Source organism: Agelaius phoeniceus, chromosome 10 (genome assembly GCF_051311805.1).
Source record: "Agelaius phoeniceus isolate bAgePho1 chromosome 10, bAgePho1.hap1, whole genome shotgun sequence".
NCBI classification, from domain to species: domain Eukaryota; kingdom Metazoa; phylum Chordata; class Aves; order Passeriformes; family Icteridae; genus Agelaius; species Agelaius phoeniceus.
This window is the reverse complement of record NC_135274.1, coordinates 20332213-20356606: the sequence shown is the minus strand read 5'-3', so window position 1 is coordinate 20356606 and position 24394 is coordinate 20332213. Positions and strand designations below refer to the sequence as shown.

Genomic DNA, 24394 nt, shown 5'->3' with positions numbered 1-24394 from the left:
GAAATAGCTCCTCTCTGGCAAAATCCAGGCCCATGTCCTTATGCAATACCCTGAAAGAAGGTACCCTTTTAGTTTTAGTGGTAATTCAGGTGAATGGCATGAATGGGTGGGGATCAAGAACCAGTGCTGAACTCTCCAGACACTTTAAGCATAAAAATTGTCCTTGTGTTAAAGGAAGAGCTTTCTTTCCTGTCCTCTCTTCTATGCTGAAATATAGACTTCTGTGTTTTTTGATTTATAGGAGATCTGTGATCACAGATATAGACATAGCTAATTTGTGTGCAGAAGGAGCTCCCTGCTTGGCACTTTCTGTGGTGCTCTCTGTGAACTGGGAATGAATCTGCTGTTTTCTTTCCTAGCAGGGGCTGTGATCACAGCCCTGCTGTATGTGCACAGGTCTCTGTGGGTTTGATTTGGATTGGTTTGGATGTTTGACAGTGAATCTGAGCCACTAGTTAAGTTGGGAACATGCTGCAGTGTGAAGTCAGAAACTGAGTTTGGGGATGCAGAGTCTGTGTTGGGAGTGCTTAGCTGCTTCTCCAGTATTAGAACATTTCCCCTGGAGTCATCTTGCAGTGGTAGCAGTGACAGACTTAGGGTGCCATTTGTATTTCTTAAAACAGGGTATGAGCTGTTTGGGTTCATCAGCCACATGGGAACATCCACAATGAGTGGCCACTACGTTTGTCACCTCAGAAAGGAAGGAAGGTGAGTGCAGCTGGGAGAGACACATGGGATGAGCAAATGTTTGATCTGAAGCATCTGCACAGAGCAGGGTGTGCTCATAGCAGACAACATGGGCTGGTACCATCTGTAGGTTTTCCACCAAAAAAATGAAAATTGTCACAGATGTGACGAGTCAGTTCTGACCCCACTGGAGTGAGTGGTGAAATGTACCACTGGCTCTCCTGTGCTCACCATTCCAAATCTCTGTTCAGTTTGGAGAATTGGTTCTGTATCTGGCTGAGTTTGTCTGAGCTCTTCCCAACTTCCTTTTGCTGCCCATGAATAGAAAGCCATGGAACCATGGGCTGATACTGGTGCTGCTGGTACTGTGGTGCTGATCTTGGCTGTGATTCTCATATGCTCCCATTATTTGACATTGGGAATCCCTGATTTTCCTTCATTTGAGCTGTAACTACACATTCCTCTGCACATCCCTCCTCCTTTTCAATTCCTGACTCTGGCAGCTGGTTCAGCTGTTTCTCTGATCCTTTGTTCTCATTGCAATGCCTAATTTTAGATTTTAAACCCTTTGAGGTTTGAGTCTGAGAAGTCTCTGATAAATCTGTGGTGATTTTTATACTCATGGAATGTAATCAATCTTGTTTTCCTTTCAGATGGGTGATCTACAACGACCTTAGGGTCTGTGCCTCAGAACGACCTCCCAAAGACCTGGGCTACATTTATTTTTACCACAGGATACCAAGTTAGGCCTCAAATCTATCACCTGGCCTTAAGAAGCCATAAGCCTTTTTAACCTGCCCAAAAAAAGCCTACAATAAAAATCTAAAACCAACAAAAGACCCCTTAACCCTTGGACTGCCAAAAAGCAAAGGAAACCATGGGATGTTTATAGTGTATTTAAAAACAATCATTTGATGCCGCCTTAAGTGTTAGATGGAAGATTTCTATTAGGTGCTGTATAGGACATTGTTTTAAATTTATACACCTTACAGGCCATGTGGATTTCTGGTGGAGTTTGCAGCTAGTGTGTGGAGAATATGGAAGCTTCAGTGTTGAACAAAAACAGTTCAGCCCAGCTCCTGCCTGTCCTGCCCATGCATCCTTTGAAGACCACAAACAGATATTTGTGTCTTTGGTGACTGGGAGCCTGTGTTTTCATCCAGAGTCCAGATCATGTAGAGAAATCATTTGAAAGGAGGGGGTTTGTGGCTGTTCTTCAAAGCAGAATGTCCTTTTTCAGAGATTATTTTCAGTGCAGTGAGAAAAGTCAGCTGCAGTTGTATCTGTTGGGATTCAGTGGTACAGTATCTTGATTTGACTTTTCCAGGCTTAAGCCTAAGAGACTAATGGAGACAGGAGCAATCTCCTGTCATGCCCTGTACATTTTTTGCCAAAGAGAAATTTTGTTTTTGCAGGCATAGGTTTCTTCATCTTCACTTGAATGTTTATTTTCTAAGTTCTACCAACAGATTCAGGATTACAGATGGCTAAAAGCAGCAGACTTTCTGACTATGAAATTAAATGCACACCCTCAGGAAAGGCAATGCTGTTATTTAAATTTTGTTTTCATATGGAGGAGGTAAAGAAGGGTTTAATGCCCCATTATATTTATGTCAGGGAAATTTGTATCTAGACCATTCATATTCTATCTGAAATCAACTCCCTGACAAAGTACTTGCAGTGCAATCCTGCTTTCTGCTAAAGATTGCTTAAATATTGACTTTCATATCTGAGTGTGGGAATCGCTTGGTGAGTTTTCTGATTTATTGATTTACCCCTCTCTTCCTCCGTTAAAAAACCAAACCAAAACAACAACAACAACCAACAGGAACAAAAAAAAACCCCACAGTAAAACCCCCCTTGAATTGATATTCTCACTTACTTTAAACTTGCAAATGCATCAATAATCTGATCTCTTCAACAGACACCTTCTAAAAGGGGTCTGATATCTCTGGCACGGATGATGGGGTGGGTAGGCAGGGGCTGGCCTTTCCTGTCTGCTTTTTTAATTTTTGTGGTGTTATTTAAGTGTTTTTCACAGGTGAGAATGCATATGTGGGTTTTTAAATTATATTTGGAAACACTGATTCTAGAGAAATTACAATGGTGAGTGCAAAACCTCATGATTCAGAAAAAAGAACAAACCCAAAGGTTCACAGTGTTGGACACTGCTTAGAGGCTGTTGCTGGAGTTGCCTTGTACAATGTTACCAAGCCCTCAAAATAAATTGCAGCAGAAAAAAAAAAACCAAAACCAAACCAAAAAAACCCCAAAAAACCCAACCTTTTTTTGCAGAGTGCAGGACAGCCAGAGAGGTATCATTACATTTTCTCTGCTGTTAGTGCCTGCAAGTTTTAATAGCAAAATTCAGGCAGCTACACTCTACAGAAGAGAACCCAAATTAAACATCTGCTTATGAGAAGGGAATTTTAGTTTTTGCATTGTCAAAAAACACTGTTAGTATTTTAATCAGGTTTTGATCATAAAAGATTGTGAGAGAAATTGCAGTGCAATAATTCTGTAAAGGTGTCTCACTGCTGGGAGAGCTCCCTGCACTTAGAGCTCTTATGGACACATTAGTGCAGTGTCCTGGCACATTAATGAGTGGCCCCTGTGACATTCAGCTTATTGAGCCACCAGTTCTGGATGAAATAAAAGCTGCCAGTAATGTCTTTGCTTCTTCCAGATTTTGGATATTTGAGGACTTCACCAGAAAGTGACAGGTTTGAAAATGGGATCAGCAAATTATGCAGTGATACATATTCTATTTAAAGTGAAAGAGCAAAACTTCTGTATATATGTGTGTTTCTTCATTCTGGCAGTAGAAAAAGGAGAAAAGGCCTTTTTGCCCCCCCGTCCTTTAATTTTTAATTATTTTTTTAAAATTCCCATGTATATTCCAAAGTTCAACACAACAGCTTCCCTCTTGCCTCATGAACTTAAAGGGCTATTTAGAAACCACCAAGATCTGGTGACTGCTGCCTTTTTATTTAGAAATATTGGGTAAATAAAGGCCAGCTGAGTAACCCCCACGTTCATTACCCAACTGGAAGCATGGCTGGTCTTGTAGGATCAAGGATGGAGCTGGAATCTTGCAAAGTGCTTGGTGCATCCCAGAGCTGTGATGGCTGTGGTGAGTAAATTGGAGCAGCTCAGGTCCTGGAGTTCTTCTCAGTTCATCACTTTTGTGTTTTGCCTGCCCAAACCAAAGTTAGTCAGGAATTCAGGGAGCAGTTTAGGGGAAAGGATTTCAGGTTTTCTAAAATTTAGCAGTTAAAAATATGTTAGAAGTTCTTCAGTCAGGTGCTTGAGGAATTACTTTATTCTCTCCCAAAACAGTGGCCTCCCTCCTTTTTTCAAGTGGCTGGTTGTCTCCCTTTTGTGATGGGTTTTGTGTGAAGAACATCAAGAACCTGGAGGAGCAGGCTGTAAACTCCTGACTCCTCACCCTAATGGGGGGCAGAGGAGTTTTGGGTTTTTTCAAACTCCAGCATTGCAGAAGCTCCACTCAAACAGACTGTCCTGAGGAGATGACTGATCTGCCAGGCTGTGCCTGCTGCAGTCTGAATGTGCTGAGTGTGCCAGGGCACAGCCTGGGCACACTCCCTGGCTGGGTGCTGGGGGCTCTGTGAGCTGGGAGCTTCTTGACTAAAAAAAATGGAGGAAGAAAAATCCCTGTGAGCTGTTAGAGACAATCTGACCTGAGAATCACGGCAAGCCAGGACCTGGCAGTAAATAATGCTCTTATTTCTCAGACTTATTTTTACTTTTTTGTATGGTACATTTAGGTTAGGAGAAAGGAAGGAAGAAAAACTCAATAACTTCTCCTTGATTTCCTCTTCTCTTATTCCTAGCAGCATGCTGGATCCAATAGACTCCTCATTCTGAGTCACAATCTCCTGTCTCCAAAGCACATGTAGACTCAAACTCCTATTTAATCTTCCTAGCTAAAATATAATTAGGATAAAAATTAATTTATTCAGACCTGTAGTTTTAAAATAAGTGTAGATGTTTCTGAACTCCCAATCACTTGTAACTCCATTGGGTTCAGTGCCATTACCTCTGACTGACTTTGGTGTAAGTGAAACCAACATCAGCCCAGTTCTTTGATTCAGACAGCCTCCACCAGGTCACAGAACACATTCAGAATGTGGATGCATCCAGAGCTCATTAGATTTCCTTAGAAACCTCTCCAACTGATTCCTTTTGTTCTCCATCCTGGCAGCAGCCATTTTTATCCTCTTTGCTGTTCTCATGCATTGGAAGTCTATGCAAAATATGGAACTGGACATTTTATTGTTTTCCCTATCGCCCTTCCTACCTTAATGGCTGAGATTGGTGTCTGATTTCTACTCAGTCTTCAGTGGTTTTACTGTTGTATCCTGGAAGTGTCTGTCCTGGTTTACTTTGCACCATTCAGAGTTGTTTGCTTGAAGCACTGTTAACTTTCTGGAGAGTATTTGTCTGAGATGAGAAAGGCTGTGAATGACGTTGTTGCAACCGTTTTAAATTAAAAAGAAATATTCTCACATCTGGTGACTGTGTGGATTCTTGCTTTATTCCTGTCTGAACTGGAGAGGAATAGACAGAATGTGTTTTGATGCTGCCTCTCACTCTTTGTGTTCACATTTGGTGTTTTACTTAAAAAGACTCTGCATAGGGAACAGAGAGGTTTGTGAGACTCTTGATTTCTTGTGACTCCTGGCATTTCTGTGGATTTAAAAAAAAACCCAAACAAGTAAAATCCCCAAACTCTGAGTGCATACACAATATGGCAAAAAATAGGAAACAGGTTTTAAGTTAGACTGGCTTGTTTGTTTTGAACTATTAGGCCTGTTGATGTTCTTTGATCACAAGAGTTGGCAATGTTTGTGTGGAATAGTGCTGTCATTTCACTCCAAATTTCTGCTTTATCATGGTCTGTAATTCCTCATACTCAGAAATTTCTTCTGCTGCTCAGTAAAGGAGAAAGAACTCTGTTTTCCTCACGTGTAAGGACTTTACATGGAAATATGACTTTTGGGACTCTGGTAGATGCAATAGGCTGAAAAAGAAGACTGAGGGGTGACAACTTTTCATAGGATCACGGGACCAGCAACTGGAGGAGAGGTAGGAGGTAAATCTGCTGTGGTCAGTGACACTTCTTGACACAGAAGTAGAGGACATGTGCCATGCTGAGTGATAAGAAATGTAGAGATGGTTCAGCTTCTGAAGTCTAAACTTAATGATGTGTTTTGGTTTCTCTTCTATCACAGATGTCCTTTGTGACCATGGCAACCCAAGCCACGCTGTTCACACCACTTGTGGCAACTGGAAGAGGTGGGAGAGTGGCTCCCTGTAGAAGCTAACCAGCTCTGTTCACAATTTCCAGGAGTTTCCTGGATAGGATTTGTGCCTGACTGTTGCAGGCTGTTTGTGGGAGGCAGTGTTGGATACCTGATGAGTTCCCACCCTCTGCTCCCCCTCACTGATGTGGGAAGTTGCACCTTTGTGTCCCTCAGGTGTACTACAAGCCTAACCCAAATAAGGGCAGCACTGACAGCCTGTAAAATTACTGAAATGCTGTAAAATTATTGAAAACAGTTACTGCATGACTGACAGCTGTTTGGAGTGGGTGATTATGTTTTCAGATGTCTTTAGCAGTGATTTTTGAGCAGTTTTGCATGTGGATTTGGTACTGATGCTTTTCTCCCACTGTCTTTGGCTTTAGGACAGCAGTGCTGTGTTCCTGATCTGGAGCACATAACCAAAGGATTTTCCTGCTGCTGCTTTGTCAGTGCATTTGAGCAAAAAGAACTAAACTAGCCTTAACATGTCCAAGAAAAACACACCAGTGTCCAGAGCCCACAGTTACCTTCATCCTAACCTAAGGGTTAGTGTGGTTCTTGTGTCTGTTCCCTTTTGTTCCTTGCTGGAAGGTTCTGGTTAAAGCCATAGGTTTTAGCCAGTTGTTTTTTTTCTGACAGAGCTTTCCTTGTGCAGGGAAACCATGGCTGTGTATTCTGTTTGTTTTTCTGGAGCAGCCCCATGTCCATGGAGAGAGTCCTGCTTTTTCCATGGCCCTGTGCTGTCACTGTCCCAGCCCCTCTTGGCTGTCAGCTCTTCTGTCCACAGCAGCACACAGGAATTTTTATCCCTCGTGTCTGTGCTTGTGTTGGTGTCTCACAGCAGAAGCACAAAGTAGGAATGACACCAGCCTTGTCAGCACTTTCACCTCATCCCATGAAGGACAGAACTTGAAAATGCTGAGAGCCAACTCCTATGGTGGTATGTGGGAAATTGCTTGAGTAGTGATTTCAGTCACTGCATGTTGGCTTTGCTTTTCATGAAGGTTGGTTTGAAGTATTATTAGTTCTGTTTTAATTATTGCACAGTCTTCAGGAAAAATTCTTATCTGCTTTTTTCCCATTTTCCTCATATGGGCTGTATGTGCAGAACCCTTTGGGCCAGGCCTCAGCTGGTATAAATTTCAATTGTAAGTATAATTGAGCAACATGTTGAAATAAAAATCAATTCTAAAAATAACTCTGCCTCAGAGAAACAATGAATTTAGGAAAAATGAGAACAAAAGCATATTCTGGACTTAACTTTTAAGCAGAGAAGCATGTTCAATTGGTAAACAATAGAATAGAGTACCTCATTGAAAAAATCCTTTCAGTTGGAGACTTAGATCCCTCCTTTCAGTTTAAGTAATTGAAGTCAAGACCCTTTCAAGTTGAAAAGAGATTTTGAAATATTTGAAGCCACAGACAAAGTTTATTTTTAAAACATATTTAAAAATTGCACAGTTATAAATACAATTAATAAATACAATTTAATATGTGGAAAAGAACCCAAGGAAGGCATGCTTCCATTACAGTACAAAAATACTACATTAAATGTGGTGCTTTGCAAATAGTCATCTATGACCTTAATAAATTTAACACATCCAGTATGCACATCATTCTCTTTTGAGGAAATATATTATTTTAAACAGCAGTGCAGGGAAACACCAAATTAAAGCATCAGTAAACTATAGTCTGTGTTTAATATTGTACACAGCTGATAATGCACTAAGCAGACAGAGGCAGAGTTACCTGTAGTAAGAAACTGACCTTGTACCCAGTATGTTCTTACATTCAGATTCTGAATCTGGGTCGGTGTGAGCCTTTGTAAGGGAATGTAAACATTCAGGTGTGGGGCTGAGCTCCCACCTGGGCACTGCTGCCCAGCCCTGCCCTGCACTTCCCCATGGACACTGGGAGGTCAGGGAGCTCTGCAAGGCTGTGCAGCAGCAGCAGGGCTCTTCAGATGGCCCAGGTGAAAGTGTCTGCCAACCCTGGAATCACTTCTTTCCTCTATGTTGGCTTAAAAATAAAGCCAAAAGAACTGATGCAAGATTGCAAAGGTTTTCAAACAGCATATAGAAGAAGCCACACAGAATGCCTCTCAAAACTATATAGTTTTATTTTACTCTAGATATGTTATACTCTGATATATAAAATATATTTATAAATTTTTTTTATTTTTCTGAATTTACAATAGCTTACTGATATTAAAAAGGCTATTTAAATTAAAGGTTCAGCCAATGTCAATGGCATTCTGTAAATGTAGAAGGGGAAAAGAGATCAAAGCACATCAAGTCTTGACCATGCAAGCTTGCTCAATGGGCTGTCACACATTGCAAGCATTTGTAAAGTTACAGCATATTTTAGGAAAATTTAGATTCCTTCTGTCTCTTTACCTTGCCGAATGCCTGTTACTTTGTGGGCTGAGGCTCTGAAACTTCCCATGGATTCTCTGACATGCCTGTTTTTCATTTTTCCTACCTTTGTTCAAAGTGTCAGTGATCTCTTCATGCATGGCACTCCTGTTCTCTGATTTATTTCACCAGTCCAAAAATCAGTAGAACCATAATGAAGGAATCTGATTCTAGCCTAGGTAAGGTTTGAATAGTAGATAATACTGTATTGCATATCCACCATTTTTTTCACAACGTGCAGTGCATTTTGTCTTACCATTTTTGTGAATACTTGGTATATTATTAACATTTATTACATAGATTCACTGTACAACTGCTAAGCTGACAACACTGGTGACCAGAAATCACATTTTTTCAACTGTGCAGGTAATTCATGCGAAAATAACTAATGTGTCTCGTTTTGCAGATGCAAGTTTGGGCAAAAGAGATCTACAACCAATTTATGCTCTGCTCCATTTCTCACTGGCTCCAGCAGACAATGGTTTAGGCCTCAGGCTCTGGCTGTACCAGTGAGGACAGCAGTTGTTATTTCTGCCATGGAGTGCTCTGTGGATATTCCTAGGATACCTGGCTGTTCTGTGGTTGAGACTAGAGGTGAAAATGTGAAAATCCAAACAACCCAGTTTCACTGTGAAAGCTGTGCAGATTTAGCTTTTTCATTCTTGACAGGGTCCTTCTCTCAGGACTAAAAAGCAGGACTAAAACATGTCTGCAAGAGCTGTTATACAGATGTCTGTTATTAATTAAACACTTGGAGCAAACATGAAACCCACAACACAAAGTGAATTCTAAGGATGGGATTTTAAAAGGGCTCTGTGTTTGGTCTGGCCTGTTCCAGGTAATATGAACAACTCAGATTTGAGTCTGGCAGATGCAAAGGACTTGTAAAATGTTCCACAGATGATATGAATCAATAGTTTAAGAACAGCCTATGTGTGAGCCTTCTGCATGCATTCTCTAAACACATGCTCAGGTAGCATTGCTGCATGCTGGGGGTTAATATTGCATAGTGGTTACTGGTTAATGCAGTTGCATGCAATATTGTCACATGAGGTTTTGTGTCATTTGAACCTCCCCCTCGATATTTTTACAAGTGCTGTGATTTATCAGATCATAAGGAAACACCACTAGACACAGGTATGTTTATGTGTGTGCCTAAAAGTCAGATTGGTTCTTCAAGCTGGCATAAACCAGTCTGTGGCCACCAGGCTCCTGTGGTCATCCCAGTTTAAAGAGGTCAGGCAGCCATGAGCCTTTTGCCTTCATGGCAAAGCCTCACTCTCTAAACAATTCCTGGGACTGCAGTGCCTGCTCAGCACCTGCAGTGGTACCAGAGCCTGCCCTCTCCTGCAACCCCTGCATGTGAACTGGTCATGCACAGTGCTGAGCACTCCTGTGCAGACTCCAGGCTTACAGGTTCAGCAGCTTGATGGATCAGGCTCCTAGGTCATAACTATTCCTAAAGCTTTGCAGAGGACAAGGACAGTCCCAAGCTGGGGTTAGGAAAACTATTTTTTTAAATTGCATGAAATATAAAATAGGAAAAAAAAAAAGGTTCAAAAACTTGGAAGCAGTTGCCTGGCAGTGATAAATCACCTCTGGAAAAAGAGAGGAGTAACAAGAAAGGGAAACAGGAGTGGGACATGGTGATACACCATTGCAGCACTCTAACTGGGCCTCACCTCACAGGTGCTCCACAGCATCCTGAAATGGCTGAGTCTCTCCTCTGCTGAAATCAGTAGTTTCTGTGTGAAACTGCTTCCCTAGACCAGAGCAACCTTGTGTTTGTGTCACCTCCCTGCCCAGGGGAGGGTGACCTGGCCCCTGCAGTGGGAGGCAGTGATTCCCCCCTGCTCCCAGGTAGTGCCAGGAATGCTGTTCCCATCTTCCTTCCCTGCTTGCACACCGGGGCAGGTCAGGGATGGCAGGAGGCTTTGGCTTGGTCGAGCTCCCGGGGAGTGCTGAGAACAGGACCCAGATTTGCTGTCTCTCACTCTCAGGCTCAATCTGCTACTGTTCAGCACCCGCCTTATTTATCTTTATCCTGCCTCATGCTTGGTTAGAAGCACAAGTAGATGAATTTTCTATTCAGGTTGTTAATATGCTGCAGCCTCCTCACATGTTTCCTCTTGCTGTTTCAGGCAAATATACAAACTTGTCCTGAATATTTAAGGAAAGCCAAGAGGAGGTCAGCTCAAAGCTGTCTCTAATCCTGCCTGCTGCACTGGCAGTGCTTGGCAGAGAGGGCTAAAGGAGGATGATAAAGCCCAGGGTCCTAAGGAAGTGCCCAGAATTCCCAAGAGTTGCTGGGCCTGAGCTGTTGGAGTGAGGTGAGCTCAGTCTCCAGCCACTCCCCCACCCTGACCAGTCCAAAGCTGTGTGAGATGTGCCCTGTCCCTGTCATCTGCCCTGCTTCAGCCTCTGTCAGTGGCACATAGGCTAGGTCCAGCAGAGAGAGCAGCTGGGATCATGTCCAAGGCTGTGCAGCTCTCTGGACAGGCTTTGGAGCCAGGTCCTGTGCAGCAGAGCTGGGCTGGGCTGGGGGCTCTGCCTGCCTGGGAGGGCAGAGTCCAGCCCTGCTGAGTTTTCTCAAGGTTACACACACAGCTCCTGCCAGCCCCATGGCTGTGGACATATGTCAGCAGATAAATGCAGTTTTCAGCAGTGCATCCCAGGATAAACCAAGAGCTACCTACTTAGTCTGTTCTTTTTGGAGAGGCTTGGACTTGCATAACATTTTCCTAAGGATTTCTGTGTTACTCATCCACAGGCTGGAGGAGATGTTTACTGAACTGCCACAAGAATCAAATACCCCTTGTCATTCTGACTCTAAGAAATAATTTTTTGTTGTTGTTGTTGTTAATTTGAAAGATACAAAAATAAGTCCCTGAACAGCTAATTCCTCTGCATAAGCACTGATTATCCCACACCACAGCACAAAGGATATCCTGGAGGAACTTGTGTGATGGCAGGGCATCAAGCAAAACCTAAGCACATATGCCTTTGCTTTACAGCCTCTTCTCAAAGCTGCCTCCCTTCTCTCTTATCACTTCCCAGATTCAATTGCACTGCACCTTCTGCTCTGCCTTATCAATAAAGAGCTGTCATCACACATCGCTGTCAAAGCAAAAGAGCAAACTGTTGTCAGCAGATATGCACACAGCAGCCCACTGAGCCAAAGTGACATTCCCAGGCACTCCCATCCTTAGAGAAAGCTGCAGGAATCAGTTATGAAACACCTGACAGGTAAACAGGAATATATGTGTAAACAAGGAATTAATACAGCACTCTTAAAAAATTTTGGTGGCTGTTTTGTCGTCTCTACTGAGTGGGAGAGAGTGACGAGTAAGACTTTTATTTTCCTAATGACAATTATTTTTATTTAACAACCTATAGATGGTGATTAGATGCAGTGATTACACTGTCTTAACATGGAATTTTCCTTTAAGTGGTGGCTCAAAATAACAGACAGCTGCAAGAAACTTTAGGTTTGTACTGGTGAAACTGTCCAACTCCCACAGAGCATCTTTCTCTGTGATCTGTGCAGTTGGATTTCTTTTTTTATCCCTCTGAGCTGGATTTTTCTTCATATGTTGTTTATAGGAAATGTGCTATTTGTCCCACTTTAACACATTCCCATAGCTACTCTGCAAATTGAATTCCTGACCACAGATCAACACATCCAATAACACTTTTTAATCTTTCACTATTCAGGAAAAATATTTAAAATATCAGCAACTGAAAATCACCTCCTAAAAATTTCTCTTCCTTCTTTGATTGGCACATTCACCCTGAACTAAATGTGTTTGATTGTAGCTGAATCAATCCATTCATCAGGGATTGGTACTGCCCCAACCCTGCTCCCCATTCATCCAGCCAGGGAAAATGAAAATTGTGTGTTTATGCACACATTTGTGAGCAGCTACACATATTGGTGTTATCTAAGGATTTTCTCTGGTATCATGGAGGCCATGGAGACTTTTGCTGCTGTTTGCCATAACAGCAGGATCAAGCCTTGCTCTCAATCCTACAAGCATTGTACAGACCAATTTCTTCAGGGAAAGTTTTCCCTTGAGCATGGTCTGTGGGCAGTAACTCCTACAAATATTTTTCTTCATTTGCAACGAAGATCTGTAGCCTGTTATGTTCTGAAATGACATCATTTGCATACAACATGTATGTGCATGCACATGCATGTATATGTGCAGTACCTGATGGATGCATATAATAATCTTTCTAGCTGTTAATGCAGTTCATACTGTATTTGCATTTTTAAACATAAAAATATTGAAAACCCTCTCATTACATTTCAGGAAATTATATTTGGTCCTCTCTGCCAACAAGGCCATCCTGTACATTCCGTTTTTGGTGACTAAAAGAAAAGCATAGCACTATTTTACAAAAAGAAAGATTAAAGTGCATAAGTACACAGAAAGGTGCAGACCCTGCCATGAGCTCCTTCAGACTGTCCCAGATCAAGGACAGCTGGTTGGAACAGCAACAATTCCAGTGCAAATTGCCTCTTCTGCTGGCAGCACTTGGCTTCCCCAGATGTACCTGGCCTCACCCCACAGCCCTGCATGGACCATGTTCCTCCTGACATTGCACATGGCTTATGAGCCTGCAGAACTGGGCCCAAATTAATCCAGGTACCTTTGGAAGCAGAACATTGATTGCCAGCTAATAAATACATTCAAAACAAAACACATCCCTTTTACATGCATCTATTTTCAGAGCTGTGTTAAAAATGGATCTTGGGAAGATTTTTCATCAAAGAAACCAAAGGACAGGGAATCCCCACTGTGGAGCAAAGTGGTGTCAGCATAGTGCAATGAGCTACTAAGCAGGTTCCTTGGATGCACTGCTTGCCATTCTAAGGTGCAATAACCATTATCTAGGTTTCTTCTTAAGATACTTTTCTATATACATACAGCTGTATGTATATAGAGAGATATAGCTTGCATGGGATGGAGATTCTTCAGAAATTGCTATTTCATCTAGTTCAGGGCTTTGTCCGATTAGCCACAGCTCATTTCAACCCTTTGACTTTGAATTTATTTACACTATTTTTGTGCTTTTGAACTTTCCCTTTATGAATAATGTCTGAAGGAATTCCCCTACTGATCTACAGTCATGATCTTTTGGAAAATGTGGTCATTTGGGGATGAGTAATAAAAAAGTTTTCTGTTTCCTAATACAATTTAATAAATTTGTGAATCCTTTTTATTAGGGCTCTAGATTAAAAGCTCTTAAGAGAATGTCTAGATCACCCACATTGGCAGCTTGAAATAGTTCTGGCTGGTCCATCATAGACAGAGCAATCCGAAGTGCTGCCCAAATATTGCCTGATAGAGCAGGGTGGGGAACATTCTGCTGATTCCTGCTTTTCCTTTGCAAACTGAGAGCAGTGAGGAAGTTGCTGACAGCCTCTCTGTAGGGAAGAAGAAAAAGAAAAAAGAAACAAGCATTATAATTTGCTTAACAACTACAGGCAAACTTTCTAAAGTTCCATGCCAAGCTTAAATATACTATTTTACAATGTAAAATACTGCAGTGTGTTGTTCTTGCTTGATTTTCATCAAACAGGAGGGCCTGGCTTGGGGTAACACAAAATTCAGCCTGCCCAAACATGTGGGGGTACTGTCTGCATTGCAGCAAAGTTCCCCTTCATCTTCATGTCCCAGCCTGACAGATAGGATCCTGGAATATCACCTTGAATATCACCTTCATCCCTGAAGGATCTTTTTGATGGCATGAACTACTAGAAGCAGTTTAACTCAAGTTTCCCTTTCAAAGACAGGCTCTTACATTTTCTTTTACAGAGGCTCTTAAGAGCAGGACTGTTTTAAGTGCAAGAACAATCCCACTGATTATAAGAGTACTTACACGTAGAGCTACAAAACTGATTTTTAGTCCTTTGTAAAAAGTTATGACAACATTTTACCATAGCTGAGATTATGTGGCTATATTCTGATCATTTTATTCTTAGATGCCTCCAGCCTGAAAATGAATCTCCACATGGCAGTTGTGATGCCTGACTTTTTGTTTACACATCTTTTATGCTCACCTGTATGCCCCTAGGTTGATGCAGCTTATGCCCAGGTTGTACCTGGACCTGATGAAGCCAGGCTGGAGTTCCAGAGCTCTTGTGTAGGCTTCCACAGCCTCTTCACTGCGGTCCCCGTTTGCCAAGGTTGCCCCAAGGCGGTTCCACAAGGTATAGTCCTGGGGAGAAAATGGCTTTTCTACTGCAGGTGTCAAAAACCAGATATAATGTCTCATTTTTGCTTGCAAAGGAAAGAGGACTGCATAAAATAGTAGTATTGTATCTTAATTGACAAGGAATGTGAGGTTCTGACTCGTGATCAAAGGCAACTTTATGTGTTTAATGCCATTAATCAGCACACAGGTAGGAATTGGACATGCATAAATCTGCTCCTAAACAGAAGAATGGCCATGTTAATTATGTCTTTTAATTTACATTTCTATTTTGGGTTTTAAAATTTTAATAGCAGAAGTGGCATGTCATTAATAATAGCCTGATCCTGGCAGGAAAGAGGAAATGGTCTGTAGAGCTAAATTTAAAAAAAATATAAAAGTTTAAAATGTACCTCTGGTCGAACAGTTAAAGCAGCACTAAAGGCATCTATTGCTCTGTTAAATTCTCCATTCAGGTGAAAAAGAACCCCAAGTCCTGTCTGCAGGTCAGGGTCTATCATATCACCATTCTGGTGAGCAGCCTCCAGGTACAAATCCTTTACTTCTTCGAGTAATGAGCTAGACAAGGGAGAAAAATAACTTAAAGATCCATCACACAGTTATTTACAAACATTTCAATGTTGATTGCATAGCCTGAAATTAAAATCTTTGTAGTGGATTTATCAGAAGTGTTAAATTCCTAAAATTTGTGAATGAGCTTCTTCATCATGGCAAAAGTTTACTTCAGGGTGCTGTTGTAAACTCATGTCTGAAATAAAAAAAGTTCATCTATGAAATGAGGTGAAAGTACAGCTGTGAACCCAAGTGGAATGACATGAAGGTTTATTAAAATTATTCAAATTAGATGAGTTTCTCAGACATAAAACAGTTCTTTACTGGCAAAAATAGTAGTATTTTTAGGAGGAATACATAAGGGGACAGCCAAGACCCTTGAAGAAAGATGCCAAAACATAAGACTTCTGTGCCCACTGTAACTTCTTAAAACCTTTGCATGACAGCACCAGATGTCAGCAGGATGAAGCCAAAGTAGAATAACACACTTAGCAATTAAGCAGAACCTGCATATTTTATTTTTACTCATAGGAAATTATCTTGTCAACCCAGGACTTGTAAGTGATGAGGGTAAAACATAAGGCCTGTCTTCAAAATGACAAGCAGTGTGAGATAGCCTGAGTGGTTTGGTTCTCTAAATCATGTTTATGCCTTTAATGACTTTATTATGCATCTCACAGTCCAGAGGTACTTGTTTATTGTCCTCATGAAATCATGATGAAGGGCTGCCAAATCATGATTTTTTTGTTATTTAAGATGGCCAAGATAAATCAAATGGCTGTCTTGTCTCTTGTTAAGAACGAGAACAGCTTTAAAACAAGCAGGTGCCACCTCCCAGTATTCTCAGAGAACTCCTGTCACACTGGAGAATGGCTCATTCCTGGATTCTGCTGGGCTGGGATATGGAAAACAGCAGGAACAGTGAACAGTAGGAAAAGCACACCCAAGGAGAGCTGGATAAAGGCTCAGTATGGATGTGGAAGCAGCTGAGGGTGCAGGATGTGGGAATAGAAAGGCAGGAGATAGGGATGAGGAAAGTGATGGGAGTTGAGGAGAAACATCCTTTTTAAGCTGGTTATTTTGTTGTTGTTTGTTTGTTTGTTTGGCTTTTTTTGGGTTTGTTTTTTTCTTTTTTTCTGGCTTTTTTAACTTCCAGGGATGGCATAAAAGATAAAGCCTTCAGTCATTAAATCAAATGCTCTCTGTTGGCCTCCCTCTCCTGCTATTAGAGACATGTTCTTCCATCATAGGGAGCAGGCTGGACTTCTACAGGACAAGGGCACACAGCAGGCACCACCAGTTCTAGGGCTGTCATTGGTATTTCCACTTCATTTACCTTTCATCTGCTGTCTTAGACATCCTCCTTGTCAGTGCTGGGGACCCTTTTTTGCTTCTCACTATGTACTTGTATTTTGGATTTTGCTTTATCCAGTTTCTCAGGGCTTGATAGGCTTCTTGTTGATGGCCAGTGTTGGTGTAACTCACAGCCAGGGCCATCAGAGCTTTCAGGTTGTTTGGCTGCAGTTCCAAGCACCTAGGCAGAAAATAAAAAATATATTGAGATATTTCTCCAGCCAAGCACAATGCTTGAATGTTCCAAAGTAATCCATGTGAAGAAAATCACAATCATCACTGTTGCTTTTTTGAAAAAAAAAATGGGGATGAGCAGGTTTTGGTCTTTTTTACTCCTAAATCAGGCAACTCCTTGGATTTCTATCCAGGTAAGCTAATAAGGGACATATAAACAAGTTTGAGTATCCTTAAGTGAAATAACTTCATGTTATCAGTGCTGATGCAATTGAATATTGCTTCAAATGGAAACATAAAAACCCATTACAGAAAGATAATAATAGTAATAATAATAATGCTGATATTTTGGAGCTCACATTTTATGTACAAGAATTCTGTGATCTTCACATCTCCATCAACCTAAAGCTGTTGGCAGTTTAGCATTCAGCAGCTGAAGGGAGCTCACTCCCTCTTAATTAAGAAAACCTCTTCATTAGAGGACAGACTACAGAAAATATGCCAAGTGGCTGGAATGTAAAAAAGGCACTTCATTTGCATCATGCCTAACTCATATTTATTAGGCAATGTAACTTTTCTTTTGTGCATGTACTTAAATTACTCCATGAAATACTTCACTTATTTAATAAAACAGAACTCTTAATCACTAGACATCCCTCTGAAGTCACTGTGAGTTTCTATAGCTGTGTCAATGCTCTACTCTGCTGAAGAAATGCTTCTCATTCCAAGGTAGGAATGGCATTAAAGGTCCCCAGGTCTCCATTACCCAGCACTCATCAGACCCCACATTTAGGACAGATCTCCCTCTACCTTTGGAGGGCCACGATGGCTGCCTGTTCATTTTCATTTTCTGCCTGTGTTATACCCAGGAACTGCCAGGCCTGCAAAAATAATAATAATCATTTAGTTTGTTACATATATCCAACTGCAAACAGAGTGACAACCAATATCACTGTTAAACACAGGGGTGAGGAAAAGCAGCAGATATGTCCAGCACTAACCACAGATTTTTCTACAGTGTGCACACCAATAGTCCCAATCAATGCAGTTCTGAATATCTTTGGGACTAATAAATATTTATAGTCAATGAAAGCATGGGTATTCTATCAGTGTATAATCACATGCTGATTTCTTAAATTTGAGTTACTGTGCATTTTAAATTTTGCTACAATTTTATGGAAAATATAGAAGAAGAAATATTTAGTTGTATATTATATATAGGAGGTTATTCTATATATGTTATATTATATATTAAAGGTTTCTAGGGAGCTTGGGATTCTCTGATTTTTTGAAGTACACTCTTTAATTTAATGTAGGAGGAGATTTAAGGAGCCCTAGATACAGCATAAATATTTTTAACATTTCACAAAAAACAGATTTAAATACAAACTAGTTGAAAACAGCAACTTTAAAAATAACTTGAAAAATTTTTCAACAGTCCTATTAAATCAAAAATATTCACCTTTTGATAGAAGTGTTTACAAGATAGCTTGAAAATATCAGGATGCGAAGGGAATGTTTGAAATACTTCAAACAACAGTATTTCAAAACCAGGTTCTCATCCTGTGAAGAACTCATTGTTACCTATTTAAAGGCACATACTAACTCATAACCCTTAGAATCCAATGTTTCAGGCAGTCATGCCTGGCAGAGGTGTGAGCCCAGATTTCATTCCCTCACTCTGTGCTGCAGGGAGCTCCCTTTCCCTTAGCCAGGAGAAGGCAGAGCAGTGAATACCTCAGCATCGTTGGGCTCCTGCAGAATTGCAGCCTCCAGGTACAGGATTGTAACAGGCAGGTCACCTTCTTTCATTTTTTTCAGTCCTTCCTCAAAAGCACCAGGCCAGTCTTTGAAGGGATTGTCAGTGTGGAAATAATAACCCTGGAGCAGAGAGATAATGGACCCGTGGTGAATGGCAAGTTGCAGGGAATGACAAGTCTAAAAAATGCAGTGACTCACTGTTTTCCAAATGGTGTAAGCAACCTTTGCTCTGTGGAAATGGCACAAGCTACCCCCATGGGATTTCAATGACAAAAAGTGTAAAAAGTCACATCAGCGGGCATTTATGTTTCTGCTCTTTATTTTTAATTTAGCTCTGAAGTTGTACCTAGTGGTGCTTATGCTGGGCTCTCCATCAAAGGTAATGTCAACAGCTCACAGTGCCCAAGAGCAGAGCTGAGCCTCTGAGCCCAGGACACCCAAAGTGGTGGTAAAGAACACACCAAGCAGCTGAATCCCTGCAGTGCTCATAACCTCACAGCTGCTCAGCTAAAATCCTGAAATCCTCAATTAACCCTCCAGAGACACAACAGTGCTGCAAGCACCTGAGTTGGTTTGAGTATTCCTTGAAGTTTTGCCTTCTTCTCTTGTCACTGCAGTGTAAAGGGTGTGTGGTAACATCAGCTACATAATAGAAATCAAATTAAATATGGAGTGGAAGGAATGAAGAACAGAGAAGGAATCTCCATAATTTCTATACTCAACACTTCGAATGTGCTGGCCCAGGTATTTTTATTTGGTGCTTTTCTTTAAGTGCCTGATTTCAAAAGTGCTCTTAAGTCCAGCTTTGTGATCCTTCAGCTGAATTTAGGCTGTGTGCAAGCCTAAACATATTCTCACTGTGGCAAGGGCTTCCAAATCTGCCCCACCCACAGGCAATTAAAGAGGATGAGCTCTTTGGGGTACAATTCCATGTCCAAAGAGCTTCCTTGGGTTGCCTGGAAGAGCTGAGGCTCATCTCAAAGCTGCACAGGGGGGATGTACTGAAACAAAAAACCTGGGGTTACCTTCTCGATGGTTGAGATGGTGACTTGCCCTGGTGCTTCCTGGTTCTCTGAAATCCAGTTTCTGCGAGCCATTTCTTCCCACTCTGCTTGCATTTTATCCCAAAACTCTGTGTCAGACTAGAAGAAAAGGAGGAAAAGAGAAAATGAACAACAAAACTCTAAAATAAAGGTTTCTGCTTTTTTTTTAAACAATTTCTTTCTTAGAATTTCTTTCTACCGGTGTCAATTTTGCTGAGCAGTATTAGTTGTATTAATAATCACATGGAATGAAATGCTACAGCTCCTGTTTGGAGTTCCAGATAATTAAATCCCATCTCTTATATTGGAATGCATTTTGTCAACAGAACACTCTTTATCTCAGAGGCAGTGTATGTCCTGTTTGAAGCAGGATTTGTAGCTTACACTGCATCTTATTGATGCTAACAGCAAATTGTTACACAAAATTTGAAGGCAATCAATGCTGCAAGTGCCTGGACAAAGAAAAGAAAGGAAAAAAAAAAAAAGAAAAATCAACTAAGTGCATATGCAAAATAACAATAGATAAAACAGCTTGAAAGAGAGCAAGCATTGCTTACTTTGGTATATTCAGCATAATTTTCAGCTGTGAGAAAGAGAAATGCCAAAGCTTGGACAGAGGGTGTTTGTGCAAGGGATGTAATACAAATTGGGCTTTTTGACATAGTGAAGAAATCTTAATACTGCATTGTATACTCTGCTGTGAGAGGAATCTACAAGAGATTATAGAATCATACAGTAAGATTAATATTCAGCTCAAAGATGAGGGGAAAATGCTCATACAAGGGAAGGAGAAATTATGAAAAACAGATGAGATTTAGGACAAGGAATGAGATTAGCAACGACCAGAAGGAGGGAACAACTGTGGCTACTAGGAAATGATGCCAAGAAACAGAAATAGAATTATGGAAGGGGAGAAGCCAAATTAAGGTGCTACTTTTTCAGCCTCCACACACTAGTCATGGGACTCTGAGAAGGAGATCCATAGCAGAGTATTTGCAGAGCACTACCAGGCTCTCCAAAATTCTCCAGTTCCTACAAGGACATGGCCAGGGTTTCAGGGAGCTGACAGCACTGGGGGCACAGTTTCTCAGCTTATTTATGTCAAAGACAACAGCACAAACAAATCTATTGAGATTTAGACAGAACCATTTGAGAGCAAGGTGCTAATCAAAATTAATTGAAGGTTTTGTGAACTGGTCCAGGTAGTTTTGTGGGAGTCTTTGTTATAAGGCTGACAGCTTTGGTGCAGCTCCACAGCCAGGCATGATTGGAAAAATAGAGCTTAAAATGTGATTGTATGGCTTGCTGTAAACCTCTTTAGGTGCTGGGGAAAAGGAAAGCAAACTGTCCTCCATTCAGGGAGAAATTCAGGATTGTCTGAATCATGCAATTATTGGATCTGTGAAGGTATCTGCTATGTTCCTCTGTGCAAAAGGAAATAAACTGGGAATCATTCACTCTTGGAGAGGAGATTTCACTCCAGGTAATACCAGTGAACTGCCCCTGACCACTCTGTTACACCACTTCAGAATTTGCTAGATTTGTAAATATTACACACATTTAAATATTTGAAATATCACAGTCTTTGCCTAAGTCTATTTCAGCTGCCCTTAGTAGCAATTTTTTCATTGACTTCAGTGGCAGGAGGGTTAAATTAATATTGAGTCTTTCTGAAACCTGGCTTTGGATCAAGGCTCCTAGGTCTAATTTTAGCTCCATTTGCTACACCACCAGTGCCAATTAACCTCATTTCAATGTTTTTGCCACCTTAAGGCTGGCAAAGTGCTTTGGATAAACCAAGAGTTTTCAGCCCAGTTGAACACATTTAACACATTCTCAGATCATCTGCAGCAGTTAAGAGGAATGACAACCAGGAAAAATGTTCATACCATCTGACTTCTTCCAAGCAGAAAATTCTGCATTTTGTCAAAAAGGCTATTTTTACTCTTAGTATTTAAAAATATGCTGAAGCAGTTAAACAAATGGGAGGCAAAATATTCCCAGGCTCTTTATTTCCTATGATCCAATGAAAGGGGGCAGGGGAAGTATTTATAAATTTACCTAATGTCATAATTTCTAGAATTTTGCCTGTCCTGTATTGCCAAAAATTAATGTGAAACATTCCTCATTGACCAATGCATAAGCAAGGTTCTGTCATTGTTCTCTGAATCACTGCCTTACCATACTCTTTGATGTGAAAAGCACAGTCAATTAAACTTGTGTGCTTAAATAGGTAAAATTTCCTTAGCTGATATCTTCTTGAAACAAAATCTGAAAATTTTACTGAGGTTTAGAGATAAAAAATGTTTATCAAGGCAAAGATTCCCACTGTGTTTTGAAAGAGTATCAAATGAAATGCATCTGAATGACTCAAGTTCCTTGTTCCTAATTTAACATATGATTTGGCCAGTTTTAGGCCCATCCAAAGAAATGTCTAAATAGTGAGACAGGGATATTGTAGGTACAGGATCCAACCAGTACTCATGGGAACCACAAAGCTGATGGTCCTGGAATATGTTTTCCTAGGCTAGAACAAATGAATGCCATCTTTTTCCTCCTATTGTCACATAATTTAGCTGTAATGTGCTCTGATGCTTCAGAGCAGTACATTATACAGCAGATGGTCCATGTGACATTGTGTTGTAAATAAAGTGATGCTGGGAAGGAGAGCTCAAAATTTCTTCTGCATAAGCTCACAAAACAGTGTGGCATCTGCAGTCTAATCAGAGAAATGTGGAAGAAGAAAATAACAAACCAGCTTTTTTTGCATCTCTGAGACTTCTCAGTTGGAAGTTTTTGCATCTTCTTGCTTTTCTTTTTATTTATTTTAACTCACCACTGGTAGGATGGTGGTTGATAAAACAATTGTTTTAATGGAATATAAGTACAGGATGGATCTCAATCCCCATGCTGGCATTTAAAAAAAAAATCAAAAGTACATATTTTTGGTGAAACAGAGCTAATTATCAGAAGGATTGTGTTAAAACATAGTTCTTATGGCACTTGGAAAATATTGAGACAAAAGGCATGAGGCAAAAATCAAATCCAATTTCCAGAATAACAGAAAAGGTAGCAAGGTCTGCAAGCACCCAAACACTGCAAGGGAATCTGCCCCCTCTCTAGTAAAAAAGCTATTTTACTCACCACTTATTCTTAAAAGATTCCCCAATGGCATAGACATCTTTAAACCTTCTTAAGAAAGAATTACCTCACAAATCTTCATTAATCTCAAAGTTTGACATCTTAAAACCATTCCCCAAGCGCTGAGGTGAATACTGGGTGGAGGATAAAGTTTGGTGTCTTCATTTACTGAATTGTTAATTAATTCCTTTCGAACTAGGCCACCAAGAACCCGAGATTTACTTCCTTTTCTTGATCAGTTTTCTGGGCTAATCTTTCCACTTGGAGCTTTCCCAACTGAAGAATATTACACGGAAACATCCAAAGCCTAAAAAATGAATTTTTGACCTGTATCTATTCTCTGCTTAAGAAAGCACTAATCTTTCTGAGATGGGCTTCAATTTATTTCAATCACTCCAGCTTTCTTACAACTTCATTTTAGCTAGGATGGAAATTCAGCTCTTTTCAGATGCAAATGGAAATAACTGCTCTGTAAGTTCTTGAAGAATCCTTTCCTTTACATTTTAACTACCTGGCCCAAGGTTCTATTTTAAGCAGAAAGAATAACTTAAGGCTGCCAGCTACAGTTGGGGAAACATTTAATTTGATTCTTTTTAATAGCCATTTCTGAGAGTATTTTAAAGTATTTAACAATCTGTCTCCGTTGGCTCAGAATGACCTTTTAGTCTGTAGGGTTTTTTTTTACAATATATTCTCCTCCTTACTTTACTCTGCGCAGTAATTCAATAATGCCTTGTAATCTGTTGTTGGACTCAACTCATTTTTCTCACTGCTGAGTGTCTGGAAACTCCCCATCACACAAGTTTCTGGCAACTGCAGGAGTTCTGACATCATTTGCTTAACCACCAGCACTGAGATGTTCAACATGAGATTCCCTGTGCTGCCTCCCCAAGTCACAGCCCAGCACATCCCACCCTGAGGATCAGCAAGAAGGAACATCTAAAGCATTTCCAGCAGTGGCAATTTGAAAGCAGTTCCCTCCTTTCCTGCCAGGAGCAAGTGTGTGTGTGATGTATGACACCAGAAACATCTCCTGTGCCTCACCAGCAGCTGTTGATGAAGAATTTATTTGATGTGGAAAAAAAAAGCCTTCTGTGCTTGGTTTATGAAAGAGCTAATTTACTGATTTTGTCCATTTTAGCCTTGTGTGCTGAGAACAGACTTTTTTGTGTGTGCAATAAAATCCCAAGAAATGGTAGAAACCATTATATGGTAGAAACCCTGCATTTTACCATAGCATATAATGAAAAAAACCCTACAAATCAGATTAATTACTTCAAGAAGAAATTCCCTTTCTAGCTAGAAGCCAGTATCAGACTTAGGCATAGTTTTGTTTCTCATCAGCCAGTATTAATCTAGAATAGTTCAACTGTCGACTCTGGAATTAGAATGGTCTATAACTTGAGTTAGAAGAGTATTAAAATACATGACTAAAATTTAAATCTAAACTCAAACATCCCTAAAGTGTTCTAGATGGTTTGGAGACTAATGAGCCTGCAGTGTTAAAAATGCTAAAAATAACCAGTTTGGTAGAACTAGTTTCACAGCTTCATCCTCTGCACTCTAAGAACTCATTTCAGTGGCTGTTACATAATTTAGCCTGAAATTCTGTCCTTGCTGGAATGGGGCTGTCTTGGCTCTTTGGGGTGATGGGAACCCCTGAAAAGATAATGAAGGTAGTGATGCTTCAGACCAATGCTTATATCTAATTTTTCATGGAGTA

The 24394-nt window shown here is 40.6% G+C and overlaps 2 protein-coding genes across 14 annotated transcripts in view; one reads left to right on the top strand and one right to left on the bottom strand.

Moving 5' to 3' along the window:
- USP13 (ubiquitin specific peptidase 13) overlaps positions 1-5218 on the top strand; it is a 50234-nt gene extending 45016 nt beyond the window's left edge. Inside the window, exons 20-21 of the mRNA XM_054639315.2 lie at positions 624-708; positions 1341-5218. Coding sequence (XP_054495290.2) covers positions 624-708; positions 1341-1434 — 179 coding nt within the window. The 3' untranslated portion in view covers positions 1435-5218. The remainder of the gene's footprint in view (positions 1-623; positions 709-1340) is intronic.
- Positions 5219-7423: 2205 nt separating this feature from the next.
- Positions 7424-24394, bottom strand: part of PEX5L (peroxisomal biogenesis factor 5 like) — a 100843-nt gene continuing 83872 nt past the window's right edge. For all 13 annotated transcript variants that reach the window (XM_077184111.1, XM_077184113.1, XM_077184120.1 and 10 more), the window contains 7 exons: positions 19513-19629; positions 18464-18607; positions 17537-17607; positions 16536-16733; positions 15040-15205; positions 14496-14653; positions 7424-13859 (listed from right to left, as the gene is read on the bottom strand). In XM_077184111.1, coding sequence (XP_077040226.1) covers positions 13655-13859; positions 14496-14653; positions 15040-15205; positions 16536-16733; positions 17537-17607; positions 18464-18607; positions 19513-19629 — 1059 coding nt within the window. In that variant the 3' untranslated portion in view covers positions 7424-13654. The remainder of the gene's footprint in view (positions 13860-14495; positions 14654-15039; positions 15206-16535; positions 16734-17536; positions 17608-18463; positions 18608-19512; positions 19630-24394) is intronic.